Source organism: Gallinula chloropus, assembly GCF_964237585.1.
Source record: "Gallinula chloropus genome assembly, chromosome: 3".
NCBI lineage: Eukaryota > Metazoa > Chordata > Aves > Gruiformes > Rallidae > Gallinula > Gallinula chloropus.
The window spans coordinates 121,697,019-121,711,266 of NC_140087.1; the positions used below are offsets into that span (position 1 = coordinate 121,697,019).

Sequence of the window (14,248 nt, forward strand, 5' to 3'; positions counted from 1 at the left end):
GCTGGGGGGCTGCTGGGGGCTTCTGGAGGGCTGCTGGGGGCTGCTGGGGGGCTGCTGGGGGCTTCTGGAGGGCAGCTGGGGGCTGCTGGGGGCTTCTGGGGGCTGCTGGGGGGCTGCTGGGGGCTGCTGGGGGCTTCTGGGGGCTTCTGGAGGGCTGCTGGGGGCTGCTGGGGGGCTGCTGGGGGCTTCTGGAGGGCAGCTGGGGGCTGCTGGGCGGCTGCTGAGGGCTGCTGGGGGCTTCTGGGGGCTGCTGGGGGGCACAGGGGGTGCAGCTGGGGGGGTGCAGCTGGGGGGGTGCAGCTGAGGGGTGCAGCTGGGGTGCAGCTGGGGGTGCAGCTGGGGGGGTGCAGCTGAGGGGTGCAGCTGGGGTGCAGCTGGGGGGGTGCAGCTGGGGGGTGCAGCTGGGGGGGTGCAGCTGGGGGGGTGCAGCTGGGGGGTGCAGCTGGGGGTGCAACTGGGGGGGCAGGGGGTGCAGCTGGGGGGTGCAGCTGGGGGTTGCAGCTGGAGGGTGCAGCTGGGGGGCACTGGGGGGTGCAGTTTGGGGGCTGCAGCTGGGGGTTGCAGCTGGGGGGCTGCAGCTGGGGGGTGCAGTTTGGGGGCTGCAGCTGGGGGGTGCAGCTGGGGGGCACTGGGGGGTGCAGTTTGGGGGGTGCAGCTGGGGGATGCAGCTGTGGGGTGCAGCTGGGGGTTGCAGTTTGGGGGGTGCAGCTGTGGGGTGCAGCTGGGGGGGGTGCAGCTGGGGGGGTGCAGCTGGGGGGGGTGCAGCTGGGGGGTACAGGGGGTGCAGTTTGGGGGGTGCAGCTGGGGCACAGGGGTGCAGCTGGGGGGTGCAGCTGGGGGGGTGCAGCTGGGGGGGGTGCAGCTGGGGGGTACAGGGGGTGCAGTTTGGGGGGTGCAGCTGGGGCACAGGGGTGCAGCTGGGGGGTGCAGCTGGGGGGTACAGGGGGTGCAGCTGGGGGGTGCAGCTGAGGGGTGCAGCTGGGGGGCACAGGGGGTGCACTTTGGGGGGTGCAGCTGGGGGGTGCAGCTGGGGGGGTTGCAATTTGGGGGGTGCAGCTGGGGGGTGCAGCTGGGGGGGGTGCAGCTGGGGCACAGGGGGTGCAGCTGTGGGGTGCAGCTGGGGGTTGCAGTTTGGGGGGTGCAGCTGGGGGGGTTGCAGTTTGGGGGGTGCAGCTGGGGGGCTGCAGCTCAGGTCCCTCCTGTGTTGGCTTTTCCAGCAGAGGAGCCGATGGGAGGTGAGGAAGAGGAGATGCCGACCTTCAGCTCCCGACCCAGCGGTAGGGCTCTGTGTGTGTGTGTGTGTGTCCCCCAAAGCCAGGGGGGGTGCTGCAGGGCCTGATCCTCCCCTCTGTGTGCCCAGGCAGGGCAGGGACCAGCTGCAGCCGCTGCCAGCAGAACCTCTCCCTCCAGACAGCTGTCAGAGTCCTCTACATCTTCTCCATCCTCCTCATCGTGGCTGTGGCCGTGCTGGCTGCCTTGGGTGAGCGCAGGGAAGGGCTTGGGGGGACCCCTCAGAAGGGGTCCTGGGGCTCCCTCAAAGCACCCCCAGCACCCAGGATGTATGTGGGGTGTCTTGAGCCCCATGGGGAGCTCAGGAAACACCCCCAGGCTCAGCAGAGGGATGGGGGTGCTGGGGGCCTTGGAGATGAAGCTTTGAGGACCTTGGCACACCCACCAGCCACCCAGCCTGGCTCTTGGACCCCCTTGGCCTCCCAGGAAACAATCCAGGAGGAAGGGTGTGGGGGGTGAGCAGGTCCTGGTGCCCACCCACCTCTCCTGATCCCCCTCCCACCACCTTTTCCCCCCCCTCAACAGTGTTCAAGAAGGTCGACTCCATCTCCAGTGACATCAGCTCAGCCCAGAGCTACTATGAGAAGAAGATTGTGTCCATCCAGGAGGAGCTCCAAGGGCTGGGTGAGTGGCTTGGAGACCTGCAGGTCTTCTCCTGAGCTTTTTGGGTCCTGGGGCTGCCCCCCTGGGTGTCTCCCAGGGTCTTGGGAGAGACCCCCAGGCTGGTGGTGGTGGGCTTTTTGGGGACCTTACTGCACTGAGGCTGCCCCCTGGGTGTCTTCCAGGGTCTTGGGAGAGGAGGGACAACTATAGGACCCCCCAGGCTGGTGGTGGTGGGGTTTTGGGGGGACCTTACTGCACTGAGGTGGCAGGAGGAGGATGAGGGTGGGAGCTGGTGGCATCAGGGTGTCATGGGTCACCCCATCTCCAGGGTCTGGAAGGAGGAACCATGGTGAGGCTTCTTCCTTCTCTCTGGTCCTCAGCAGGAGGGATGGGGTCCCTCTGGTCCTCAGCAGGAGGGATGGGGTCCCTCTGGTCCTCAGCAGGAGGGATATGGGGTCACTCTGGTCCTCAGCAGGAGGGAGGGGGTCCCTCTGGTCCTTGGGAGGAGGGATGGGGTCCCTCTGGTCCTCAGCAGGAGGGATGGGGTCCCTCTGGTCCTCAGGAGGAGGGAGGGAGTCCCTCTGGTCCTCAGGAGGAGGGAGGGGGTCCCTCTGGTCCTCAGCAGGAGGGATGGGGTCCCTCTGGTCCTCAGGAGGAGGGATGGGGTCCCTCTGGTCCTCAGCAGGAGGGAGGGGGTCACTCTGGTCCTCAGCAGGAGGGAGGGGGTCATTCTGGTCCTCAGCAGGAGGGATATGGGGTCCCTCTGGTCCTCAGAGGAGGGATGGGGTCCCTCTGGTCCTCAGCAGGAGGGAGGGGGTCTCTCTGGTCCTCAGCAGGAGGGATGGGGTCACTCTGGTCCTCAGCAGGAGGGAGGGGGTCACTCTGGTCCTCAGGAGGAGGGAGGGGGTCCCTCTGGTCCTCAGCAGGAGGGATGGGGTCCCTCTGGTCCTCAGCAGGAGGGAGGGGGTCACTCTGGTCCTCAGGAGGAGGGAGGGGGTCCCTCTGGTCCTCAGCAGGAGGGATGGGGTCATTCTGGTCCTCAGCAGGAGGGAGGGGGTCCCTCTGGTCCTCAGCAGGAGGGATGGGGTTCCTCTGGTCCTCGGGAGGAGAGATATGGGGTCCCTCTGGTCCTCAGCAGGAGGGATATGGGGTCCCTCTGGTCCTCGGGAGGAGAGATATGGGGTCCCTCTGGTCCTCAGCAGGAGGGAGAGGGTCCCTCTGGTCCTCAGGAGAAGAGATATGGGGTCCCTCTGGTCCTCAGCAGGAGGGATATGGGGTCACTCTGGTCCTCAGCAGGAGGGATGGGGTCACTCTGGTCCTCAGCAGGAGGGATATGGGGTCACTCTGGTCCTCAGCAGGAGGGTCTCCACACCCAGTGAGGGACAGGGTGGGGTAACAGACCCCCCTCTGCCCCTTCCATTCAGATGAGAAGACCTCAGGGAACTGCTCCCTCTGCCAGGAGACGGGGCAGCTGGGCCAGGAGGTCACCAAGCTGCAGGGGGAGCTGGAGGAGATCCAGAAGATGCTCTTGGCTCAGGAAATCCTGCTGGCTCAGACCTCCAGCAGCCAGGAGCAGCTCTCGTCCCGCGGCGACACCATCACAGGAGAGGTGGAGAGCTGCTCCTCCTCCATCCAGCAGGTCAACACCAGCTTGGGGCAGCTCCTGTCCCAGGTTGGGGGGTGGCAAGGGGTGACCTCCCAGCTACAGGCATCACTCAGGGGCTTGTCCCAGGAGGGCGACGACGCCCGAGCCGCCGCGCAGCAGCTGAACTCCACGCTGGGCCAGACCTCGGCGTGGCTGCAGGCCATCCAGAGGAAGGGCGATGAGGAGACCCTCACCCTGCAGAAGGTGGTCTGGGAGTGGCAGAACTACACCCGGCTCTTCAGCGGGCTGAGGGCCTCCTCCTCCAAGGCAGGGGAGGTGGTGAGGAGCATCCAGGGCAGGGTGAGCGCGGCGGCGCGCCAGGCGGGCCAGGCGGCCGAAGGGATGCAGGACCTGGCGCTGCAGGTGATGGGGCTGCAGCTGCAGCTGGACAACCTCTCCTCCTCTTTGGATGAGCAGCAGGAGAACGCCAACGACCTGCTCTACCACAGCAGGTACCGGGAGAACCGCACGGCCGAGCGGTTCCAGACCTTGGAAGGCAGGATGAGGTCCCAGGAGACGGAGATCGGCACCATCTTCGCCAACATCAACGCCACCGACAGCCACGTGCACAGCATGCTGCGCTACCTGGACGAGGTCAGGCTCTCCTGCACCCTGGGCTTCCACGCCCAGGCTGAGGAGCTCTACTACCTCAACAAGTCCCTGGGCTTGGCCAGAGGCACCGCGGAGCTGCTGAGGGAAAGTTACAGCCTCCTCAGCGCCCGCCTGGACTTCGACATCCGTAACCTCTCCATGGTGATGGAGGAGATGAAGGTGGTGGATGTGCGGCATGGGGAGATGCTGAGGAACATCACTGTCCTCAGAGGTAAGGGGCAGGGGGTTGGAGCTCTGTGGTGCTTGGGGTTAGGGGTTGGAGCTCTGTGGTCCTTGGGTTGGAGCTCTGTGGTCCTTGGGATAGGAGCTCTGTGATCCTTGGGGTTGGGGGTTGGAGCTCTGTGATCCTTGGGGTTGGGAGTTGGAGCTCTTTGGTCCTTAGGATTTGGAGTTCTATGATCCCTGGGGTTGGAGCTCTGTGGTCTTTGGGGTTGGGGGTTGGAGCTCTTTGGTCCTTGGGGTTGGAGCTCTGTGATCCCTGGGATTGGAGCTCTGTGATCCCTGGGGTTGGAGCTCTTTGGTCCTTGGGTTGGAGCTCTGTGGTCCCTGGGGTTGGGGGTTGGAGCTCTTTGGTCTTTGGGGTTGGAGCTCTGTGATCCTTGGGGTTGGGGCTCTGTGATCCTTGGGGTTGGGGCTCTGTGATCCCTGGGATTGGAGCTCTGTGATCCCTGGGATTGGAGCTCTGTGATCCCTGAGGTTGGAGCTCTGTGATCCTTGGGGTTGGAGCTCTGTGATCCCTGGGGTTGGAGCTCTGTGATCCTTGGGGTTGGAGCTCTGTGATCCTTGGGGTTGGGGGTTGGAGCTCTGTGGTCCTTGGGGTTGGAGCTCTGTGATCCCTGGGGTTGGAGCTCTGTGATCCCTGGGGTTGGAGCTCTGTGGTCCCTGGGATTGGAGCTGTGTGATCCCTGGGGTTGGGGGTTGGAGCTCTGTGATCCCTGGGGTTGGAGCTCTGTGATCCCTGGGGTTGGGAGTTGGAGTTCTATGATCCCTGGGGTTGGAGCTCTGTGATCCCTGGGGTTGGAGCTCTGTGATCCCTGGGGTTGGAGCTCTGTGGTCCTTGGGGTTGGGGGTTGGAGCTCTGTGATCCCTGGGGTTGGAGCTCTGTGATCCCTGGGGTTGGAGCTCTGTGGTCCTTGGGGTTGGGGGTTGGAGCTCTGTGATCCCTGGGGTTGGAGCTCTGTGATCCCTGGGGTTGGAGCTCTGTGGTCCTTGGGGTTGGGGGTTGAAGCTCTGTGATCCCTGGGGTTGGAGCTCTGTGATCCCTGGGGTTGGAGCTCTGTGGTCCCTGGGATTGGAGCTGTGTGATCCCTGGGGTTGGGGGTTGGAGCTCTGTGATCCCTGGGGTTGGAGCTCTGTGATCCCTGGGGTTGGGAGTTGGAGTTCTATGATCCCTGGGGTTGGAGCTCTGTGATCCCTGGGGTTGGAGCTCTGTGATCCCTGGGGTTGGAGCTCTGTGGTCCTTGGGGTTGGGGGTTGGAGCTCTGTGATCCCTGGGGTTGGAGCTCTGTGATCCCTGGGGTTGGAGCTCTGTGGTCCTTGGGGTTGGGGGTTGGAGCTCTGTGATCCCTGGGGTTGGAGCTCTGTGATCCCTGGGGTTGGAGCTCTGTGGTCCTTGGGGTTGGGGGTTGAAGCTCTGTGATCCCTGGGGTTGGAGCTCTGTGATCCCTGGGGTTGGAGCTCTGTGATCCCTGGGATTGGAGCTCTGTGATCCCTGGGGTTGGAGCTCTGTAATCCCTGGGGTTGGAGCTCTGTGGTCCCTGGGGTTGGAGCTCTGTGGTCCTTGGGGTTGGGAGTTGGAGCTCTGTGGTCCTTGGGGATTGAAGGTCTGTGGTCCCTGGGGTTGGAGCTCCGTGATCCTTGGGGTTGGAGCTCTGTGATCCTTGGGGTTGGGGGTTGAAGCTCTGTGATCCCTGGGGTTGGAGCTCTGTGATCCCTGGGGTTGGAGCTCTGTGATCCCTGGGATTGGAGCTCTGTGATCCCTGGGGTTGGAGCTCCGTGATCCCTGGGGTTGGAGCTCTGTGATCCCTGGGATTGGAGCTTTGTGATCCCTGAGGTTGGAGCTCTGTGATCCTTGGGGTTGGAGCTCTGTGATCCCTGTGGTTGGAGCTCTGTGATCCCTGGGGTTGGGGGTTGGAGCTCTGTGGTCCTTGGGGTTGGAGCTCTGTGATCCCGTGGATTGGAGCTCTGTGATCCCTGGGGTTGGGGGTTGGAGCTCTGTGGTCCTTGGGGTTGGAGCTCTGTGATCCCTGGGGTTGGAGCTCTGTGGTCCTTGGGGTTGGAGCTCTGTGATCCCTGGGGTTGGAGCTCTGTGGTCCCTGGGGTTGGAGCTCCGTGATCCCTGGGGTTGGAGCTCTGTGGTCCTTGGGGTCCCTTAGAACCCCTGCCATTCTATGATCCTCAGGTCCTGGCCCAGCCTGGGGTGAGCCTGGGGGTGGCTCTGTTGGGCAGGTGGTTTTGGGGGGGGTGTGTGTTTCTCCTGTGGTGGTGGGATCTGGGCTCCTTGGGAGCACCTTGGAGGACCCAAACTGCCATTGCTGAGCTCAAGGTGGTGTTGGGATGGGCATGATGGCACCCAGATGCTCCCCAAGGATGCAGAGGTGCCCCAGGGATGGAGATGTGAGACCCCAGCTTGCAGGGGTGGCTCTCTGTGGGGACATGGGGACAGTGGGGGGTGACCCCTGTCCAGCTCCATGGGGACACTGAGGGGGGGGTGACCCCTGTCCAGCTCTGTGGGGACACTCCGGGGGGGGTGACCCCTGTCCAGCTCCATGGGGACAGTGGGGAGGGGATGACCCCTGTCCAGCTCCATGGGGACAGTGGGGAGGGGGTGACCCCTGTCCTCAGCTGGTACCAGTGACCCCTCTTACTGGTCCCAGTGGAGAGGCCACAGCTTCTCTCTGGACAAGGGTACCCAAAGCCCCCCCCCTTCCCAATTTGGGTGGCCTGGGGACATCTCCACCCACCCACATGGGTGACCCTGTCCTTGGCAAGGGCGGCAGGGCTGGGGCATCCCCCTCCCCTCCTTCCCTGTTCCCCCTACCCCCCTTTAACCCCCCCTCTCCTCCTCTCTCCCCCCCAGGTGTGCCGGGGCTGCCAGGCCCCCGTGGACTCAAGGGCGACGTGGGTGCCAAGGGCCCCCCAGGGAGCGCTGGAGAGAAGGGTGACACGGGCAGCCTGGGCTCACCAGGACCCCAGGGACCCCCCGGCCCCCCCGGCCCCCCTGGCCCCCAGGGTGAAAGGGGTCCCCTGGGGTCGAAAGGCTTCCCTGGCCTCAAGGGTGCCAAGGGCAGCTTCGGGCAGTCGGGTGCCCGGGGACTGGGGGGACCCAAGGGAGACCCGGGACCCCCAGGGCCGGATGGGGTGCATGGGCCGGTGGGACCCCCAGGTCTGCAGGGCAAACCGGGCCCCCCCGGGCCCCCCGGGGCGGTGGGCAAGGCCGGCCCCACGGGGCCCAAGGGAGACCCTGGGGTGCAGGGCCCCCCTGGCCCCCCTGGCCCTCCCGGCCCCCCAGGACAGTGACCCAGCCTGGGCACCAGAGTGGTGGGAACTGGGGGGGGTCCCCATCGCTGCTTCCCTCTCCCCCCCACCCCCCCACCATCCTCCTCCTCTCTGCCCCCCCCCCCAGAGCATCCCCAGGGGTGTGAGGCAGAGCCTCGCAGGGTGGGGTGGGGGCAAAGGGGTCCTGATCCCCCCCCCCCCAGATCCCCCCCACAATATGAGGGTCCAGGGCTGGTCCCCAGCTCTCAGGGATGCTGCTGGCCCCGGGTTTGGGGTTCAGCCCCGTGGGGAGGGGGTTCCCCAGGGGATGGGGTGCAGCTGGTTTGTGCCCCTTCCCCTCCCTCAGCCACCTCTGTGCCCCCCCCGTGTCGTGCTGTGTGTCCCCCCCCAATGTACCCAATAAAGCTGGATGGGGCTGGGCGGCTCCTGCGCTGGGGAGGGGGCTGGGGGGGGGGGGTTGGGGGTGTGGGGGGGTGAAGTGAGGGTGGGGGGTGTTGCACACGCGTGGGACAGTGCACATGTGTGTGTGAGGGGCACACGTGTGCAGGGCTGAGTGTGGGTGTGTGCACGTGGGTGTGACACAGCGTCTCAGGGTGTGGGTGTGCACACGTGTGTGTGACACAGTCTGTGGGTGTGCACAGGTGGGGATGTGTGTGACACAGCCTCTGCCAGCGTGTGGGTGTGCACACGTGTGTGTGACAGCATGTGGGTGTGCACATGTGTGTGTGACAGCCTCTGTCAGCATGTGGGTGTGCACACGTGTGTGTGACAGCGTGTGGGTGTGCACACGTGTGTGTGTGGCAGCGTGTGGGTGTGCACACGTGTGCACTGCTGAGCGTCTCAGCACGTGTGGGTGTGCACAGGTTGGGTGTGCAAGGGGTGAGTGTGAGTCCTTGCGCACGTGTGAGCATCAGTGTGCATGTGTGTGCCCACGTGTGCACGCATGAGCGTCAGGGTGTGTGAGTGTGCACACGTGTGCACTGGTGAGTGTGAGTCCCTGTGTGAGTGTGCACAGGTTGGGTGTGCAGGGCTGAGTGTGAGACCCTGTGCATGTGTGTACACACGTGTGCATGTGTGAGCCTCAGTCAGGGTGTGTGAGTGTGCACACGTGTGCACTGGTGAGTGAGTCCCTGTGTGAGTGTGCACAGATGTGCACTGGTGAGCGTGAGTTGGTGTGTGAGTGTGCAGGGGTCGGGTGTGCAGGGCTGAGTGTGAGTCAGTGCACATGTGTGTGCACACGTGTGCACGCATGAGCCTCAGTCAGGGTGTGTGAGTGTGCACACGTGTGCACTGGTGAGTGTGAGTCCCTGTGTGAGTGTGCACAGGTTGGGTGTGCAGGGGTGAGTGTGAGTCCCTGTGCACGCGTGTACACACGTGTGCATGTGTGAGCATCAGTCAGGGTGTGTGTGAGTGTGCACACGTGTGCACTGGTGAGTGTGAGTTGGTGTGTGAGCGTGCACAGATCAGGTGTGCAGGGGTGGGTGTGAGTCCCTGTGTGAATGTGCACAGGTTGGGTGTGCAGGGGTGGGTGTGAGTCGGTGCACACACGTGTGCATCAGTCGGTGTGTGTGAGTGTGCAGGGCTGAGTGTGAGTCCCTGTGCACGTGTGTACACACATGTGCATGTGTGAGCATCAGTCAGTGTGTGAGTGTGCACAGGTCGGGTGTGCAGGGTGAGTGTGAGTCCCTGTGCACACATGTGTGTGTGTGTGCAGGGTGAGTGTGAGTCTGTGCACACATGTGTGAGTGTGCAGGGTGTGAGTCCCTGTGCACTTGTGCACATGTGTGTACACACATGTGGATGCATGTGGACACGTGCGTGTGTGTGCAGGGTGGGTGTGAGTCCCTGTGCACATGTGTGTGTGTGTGTGTGTGAGTGTGCAGGGTGTGAGTCTGTGCACACGTGTGTGAGTGTGCAGGGTGGGTGTGGGTCCCTGTGCACACGTGTGTGTGTGTGTGCAGGGTGGGTGTGAGTCCCTGTGCACACGTGTGTGTGTGTGTGTGTGTGTGCAGGGTGTGAGTCTGTGCACACGTGTGTGAGTGTGCAGGGTGGGTGTGGGTCCCTGTGCACACGTGAGCACACGCAGAGTCACACACACACACACACACACACACACACACACACACACACACACACGTGTGACACGGTCCCTGAGGGGGTCCCACACCTTGTGCCCCCCCAACCCCCCCATGGCCCCTCCAGCCTCAGCAGGGAGAACCGGGGGGGCTCTGGGCTGCCCCCCAAACTGGACACCCCCCCCAATGTGATGCCGCGGGGGGGGGGCTCTGGGCTGCCCCCCCCAAACCGGACACCCCCCCCCCCCCAGTGTGGTGCCATGGGGGGGCTCTGGGCTGCCCCCCAAACCAGACCCCCCCCCCACAATGTGATGCCGTGGGGGGGCTCTGGGCTGCCCCCCCAAACCAGCCCCCCCCCGCAGTGCGGTGCCAGGGGTGCCCTCCTGCCCCCCAAACCAGCCCCCCCCGCAGTGCGGTGCCAGGGGTGCCCTCCTGCCCCCCAAACCAGCCCCCCCCGCAGTGCGGTGCCAGGGGTGCCCTCCTGCCCCCCAAACCAGCCCCCCCCCCCCAGTGCGGTGCCGGGGGTGCCCTCCTGCCCCCCCAAACCAGCCCCCCCCCTCCCAGTGCGGTGCCGGGGGTGCCCTCCTGCCCCCCCAAACCGGACCCCCCCCCCAGTGTGGTGCCGGGGGGCTCTGGCTGCTCCCCCAAACCAGCCCCCCCCCCCAGTGCGGTGCCGGGGGTGCCCTCCTGCCCCCCAAACCAGCCCCCCCCCCCCAGTGCGGTGCCGGGGGTGCCCTCCTGCCCCCCCAAACCAGCCCCCCCCCCCCCCAGTGCGGTGCCGGGGGTGCCCTCCTGCCCCCCCAAACCAGCCCCCCCCCCCAGTGCGGTGCCGGGGGTGCCCTCCTGCCCCCCAAACCAGCCCCCCCCCCCCCCAGTGCGGTGCCGGGGGTGCCCTCCTGCCCCCCCAAACCAGCCCCCCCCCCAGTGCGGTGCCGGGGGTGCCCTCCTGCCCCCCAAACCAGCCCCCCCCCCCCCGTGCGGTGCCAGGGGTGCCCTCCTGCCCCCCCAAACCAGCCCCCCCCCCCCTCAGTGCGGTGCCGGGGGTGCCCTCCTGCCCCCCCAAACCAGCCCCCCCCAGTGCGGTGCCGGGGTGCCCTCCTGCCCCCCCAAACCAGCCCCCCCCCGCAGTGCGGTGCCGGGGGTGCCCTCCTGCCCCCCCAAACTGGACCCCCCCCAGTGCGGTGCCGGGGGGGCTCTGGCTGCCCCCCCAAACCAGCCCCCCCCCCAGTGCCCCCGGCCCTGCCCCCCCCGGCCGGGCTGTTGCTGTTGGCAGCCGAGTTTCCTGTTTTCACGGCGGCGCTGAGGGGTGGGGGGGCTGAGGGGGGTGAGGGGGGGTGGGAGGGGGGTGAGGGGGGGGGTGAGGGGGGGTCTGGGTGTTAACAGGGCCCCACACAGCCCGGCCCTGGTTTGTGGGGGCTGGGGCTGAGGGGGGGGTGGGGGGGGTGTGGGAGCAGAGACCTGACAGCTCGTTACACTGACGGGGCTGTGGGGTCAGGAGAGAGCCCTGAGACCACCCCCCCCCCCCCATGTCGTGGGGTGCTGGGGGGGGGCACCCAGGTCCCACGCTGGTGACAAGGGATGGGGCTGGGGGGGTGGAATTTGGGCACCCTACAAACTGGGCTGGGGGAGGGGGTGGGGAAGGGGAGTGTGGGCACCCCACAAACCTGGAGGGGGGGGTGTGGGGGGATGTGGGCACCCTAAAACCCTGCCTGGGGCTGGGGGGAGTGTGGGCACCCCACAAACCTGTTTGGGGGGTGTGTGAGAACCCTACAAACCTCACTGGGGCTGGGGAGGGGATGTGAGCACCCTAAAACCCTGCCTGGGGCTGGGGGGGAGTGTGGGCACCCCACAAACCTGTCTGGGGCTGGGGGGGTTGATGTGGGCACCCTAAAACCCTGTCTGGGGCTGGGGGGAGTGTGGGCACCCCACAAACCTGTCTGGGGCTGGGGGGGTTGATGTGGGCACCCTAAAACCCTGTCTGGGGCTGGGGGGGGTGTGGGTACCCCACAAACCTGTTTGGGAGGGGGTGTGGGCACCCTACAAACCTGTCTGGGGTTGGAGGTGGGAATCTGGGCACCCTAAAACCTCACTGGGGCTGGGGAGGGGATGTGGGCACCCTAAAACCCTGCCTGGGGCTGGGGGGGTTGATGTGGGCACCCTAAAACCCTGCCTGGGGCTGGGTGGGGGGTGTGTGGGCACCCTACAAACCTGTCTTGGGCTGGGGGGGTTGATGTGGGCACCCTAAAACCCTGTCTGGGGCTGGGGGGGGTGTGGGCACCCTACAAACCTGTTTGGGGGGGGGGGCACCCTACAAACCTGTCTGGGGTTGGGGGGGGAATGTGGGCACCCTACAAACCTCTTTGGGACAGGGAGGGGAACATGGGCATCCTGCAAACCTCTTTGGGGCTGGGGGAGGTGTGGGCACCCCACAAACCTGCACCCACCCCCAGCAGTGGGGTTCCCAGAGCCTCAGCCATGCCCCCTGCCACCCCGTGCCTCAGTTTCCCCCAAAGCAGGTAGGATTTGGGGGGTGTCCAGCCCACAACCCCCCCCCCCCCAAACCCCGAGCAGAGCATCAGGCAGCACCTGGGCCAAGGTTTGGGATGGGTGACCCCCACCCCCCTTCCCCCCTTCCCCCCTCCCCTGGGCTGGGAAGAAGGTGCAGGGACAGGGGTTCCCCCCCTCTCCCCGTGGGGCAGTGGGGTGGGCAAGGGGGGGATGCTGACCCCATGGCAGAGGTGCTCGGGGTGCTGAGGGGCACAGTGACCCCATGGAAGTGGTGCTTGGGGTGCTGGGGGACACCCTGACCCCATTCTCAGGGTGCTAGGGGACACCTCGACCCCATAGCACTGATGTTTGGGGTGCTGGGGGACACCCTGACCCCAATGCAGTGATGCTTGGGGTGCTGTGGGAGACCCTGACCCCAGACTTGAGGTGCTGGGGGAGACCCTGACCCTATTCTTGAGGTGCTGAGGGACACCTTGACCCCAGACTTGGGGTGCTGAGGGACACCCTGACCCCAAACTTGGGGTCCTGGAGGAGACCCTGACCCCAGACTTGGGGTGCTGGGGGAGACCCTGACCCCACCATTGGGGTGCTAAGGGAGATCCTGGCCCTATTCTTGGGGTGCTGAGGGACACCCTGACCCCAAACTTGGGGTCCTGGGGGAGACCCTGACCCCAGACTTGGGGTGCTGGGGGAGACCCTGACCCCAATGCAGTGATGCTTGAGGTGCTGAGGGACACCTTGACCCCTGACTTGGGGTTCTGAGGGAGACCCTGACCCCAGACTTGGGGTGCTGGGGGACACCCTGACCCCAACCTTGGGGTGCTGGGGGAGACCCTGACCCCACCATTGGGGTGCTAAGGGAGATCCTGACCCTATTCTTGGGGTGCTGAGGGACACCCTGACCCCAGACTTGGGGTCCTGGGGGACACCTTGACCCCACCATTGGGGTGCTGAGGGAGACCCTGACCGTATTCTTGAGGTGCCGAGGGACACCCTGACCTCAAACTTGGGGTGCTGAGGGAGACCCTGACCCTATTCTTGAGGTGCTGGGGGAGACCCTGACCCCACCCTTGAGGTGCTGGGGGAGACCCTGACCCTATTCTTGAGGTGCTGAGGGACACCTTGACCCCAGACTTGGGGTGCTGAGGGACACCCTGACCCCAAACTTGGGGTCCTGGAGGAGACCCTGACCCCAGACTTGGGGTGCTGGGGGAGACCCTGACCCTATTCTTGAGGTGCTGGGGGAGACCCTGACCCCACCCTTGAGGTGCTGGGGGAGACCCTGACCCTATTCTTGAGGTGCTGAGGGACACCTTGACCCCAGACTTGGGGTGCTGAGGGACACCCTGACCCCAAACTTGGGGTCCTGGGGGAGACCCTGACCCCAGGCTTGGGGTGCTGAGGGACACGACCCCCCAGCAGCCGTGCAGAGGGGCCCCCCCCGTCCCCCCACCCCTGGGAGGGGCGGGCAGGGGCCCTGGCCAAGCACAACAGGCGCAGCTGCAGGGCCGGCTCCGGGCCTGGCCCCAGGTCGGCAACGCCCGCGGCCCTCAAAGGGCCCATTGATGGTGGGGAGGAGGGGGGGCTGGTGTGTCCCCCCCAGCTCCTCGCCCCCTGACGTGCCCTGGGGAGCCTCCCAGACTCCGGGCCCCCTCCCTGCCTCAGCCAGGGGCAGGCTGAGGGGATGGGAAACCAGGCGCTGCCCCGTGCCTCAGTTTCCCCACCAGCCCCAGGGGGGTGGAGCAGGTGGGGAGCTGGGGAGGGTGTGGGGTGGCAGCAGCTGGAGGCACCCCAGGTGCAGGACAGGACAGGGGCAGCAGGAGGATGCACAGCCCACCCTCCTCTTCCTCCTCCCAGCAAGGAAGTGAGGATCACCCCCCCTGCTCCAGGGACCCTCCCAGCCCCATGGGATCACCCCCCCTGCTCAGCTCAGCCCCATCCTGCTGCTCCAGGGACCCTCCCAGCCCCTTGGGATCACCCCCCCTGCTCAGCTCAGCCCCATCCTGCTGCTCCAGGG

General features: G+C 66.0%; 1 protein-coding gene across 1 annotated transcript; it reads left to right on the forward strand.

The window, feature by feature from the left end:
• Positions 1-1,228: 1,228 nt before the first annotated feature.
• Positions 1,229-7,747, forward strand: SCARA3 (scavenger receptor class A member 3; the record flags this gene model as incomplete). Its single annotated transcript, XM_084261190.1, has 5 exons — positions 1,229-1,277; positions 1,361-1,480; positions 1,816-1,914; positions 3,318-4,361; positions 7,230-7,747. The coding sequence occupies 5 exons, from the start codon at positions 1,229-1,231 to the stop codon at positions 7,667-7,669; spliced, it is 1,752 nt and encodes a 583-aa protein (XP_084117316.1). The 3' UTR covers positions 7,670-7,747.
• Positions 7,748-14,248: the final 6,501 nt, after the last annotated feature.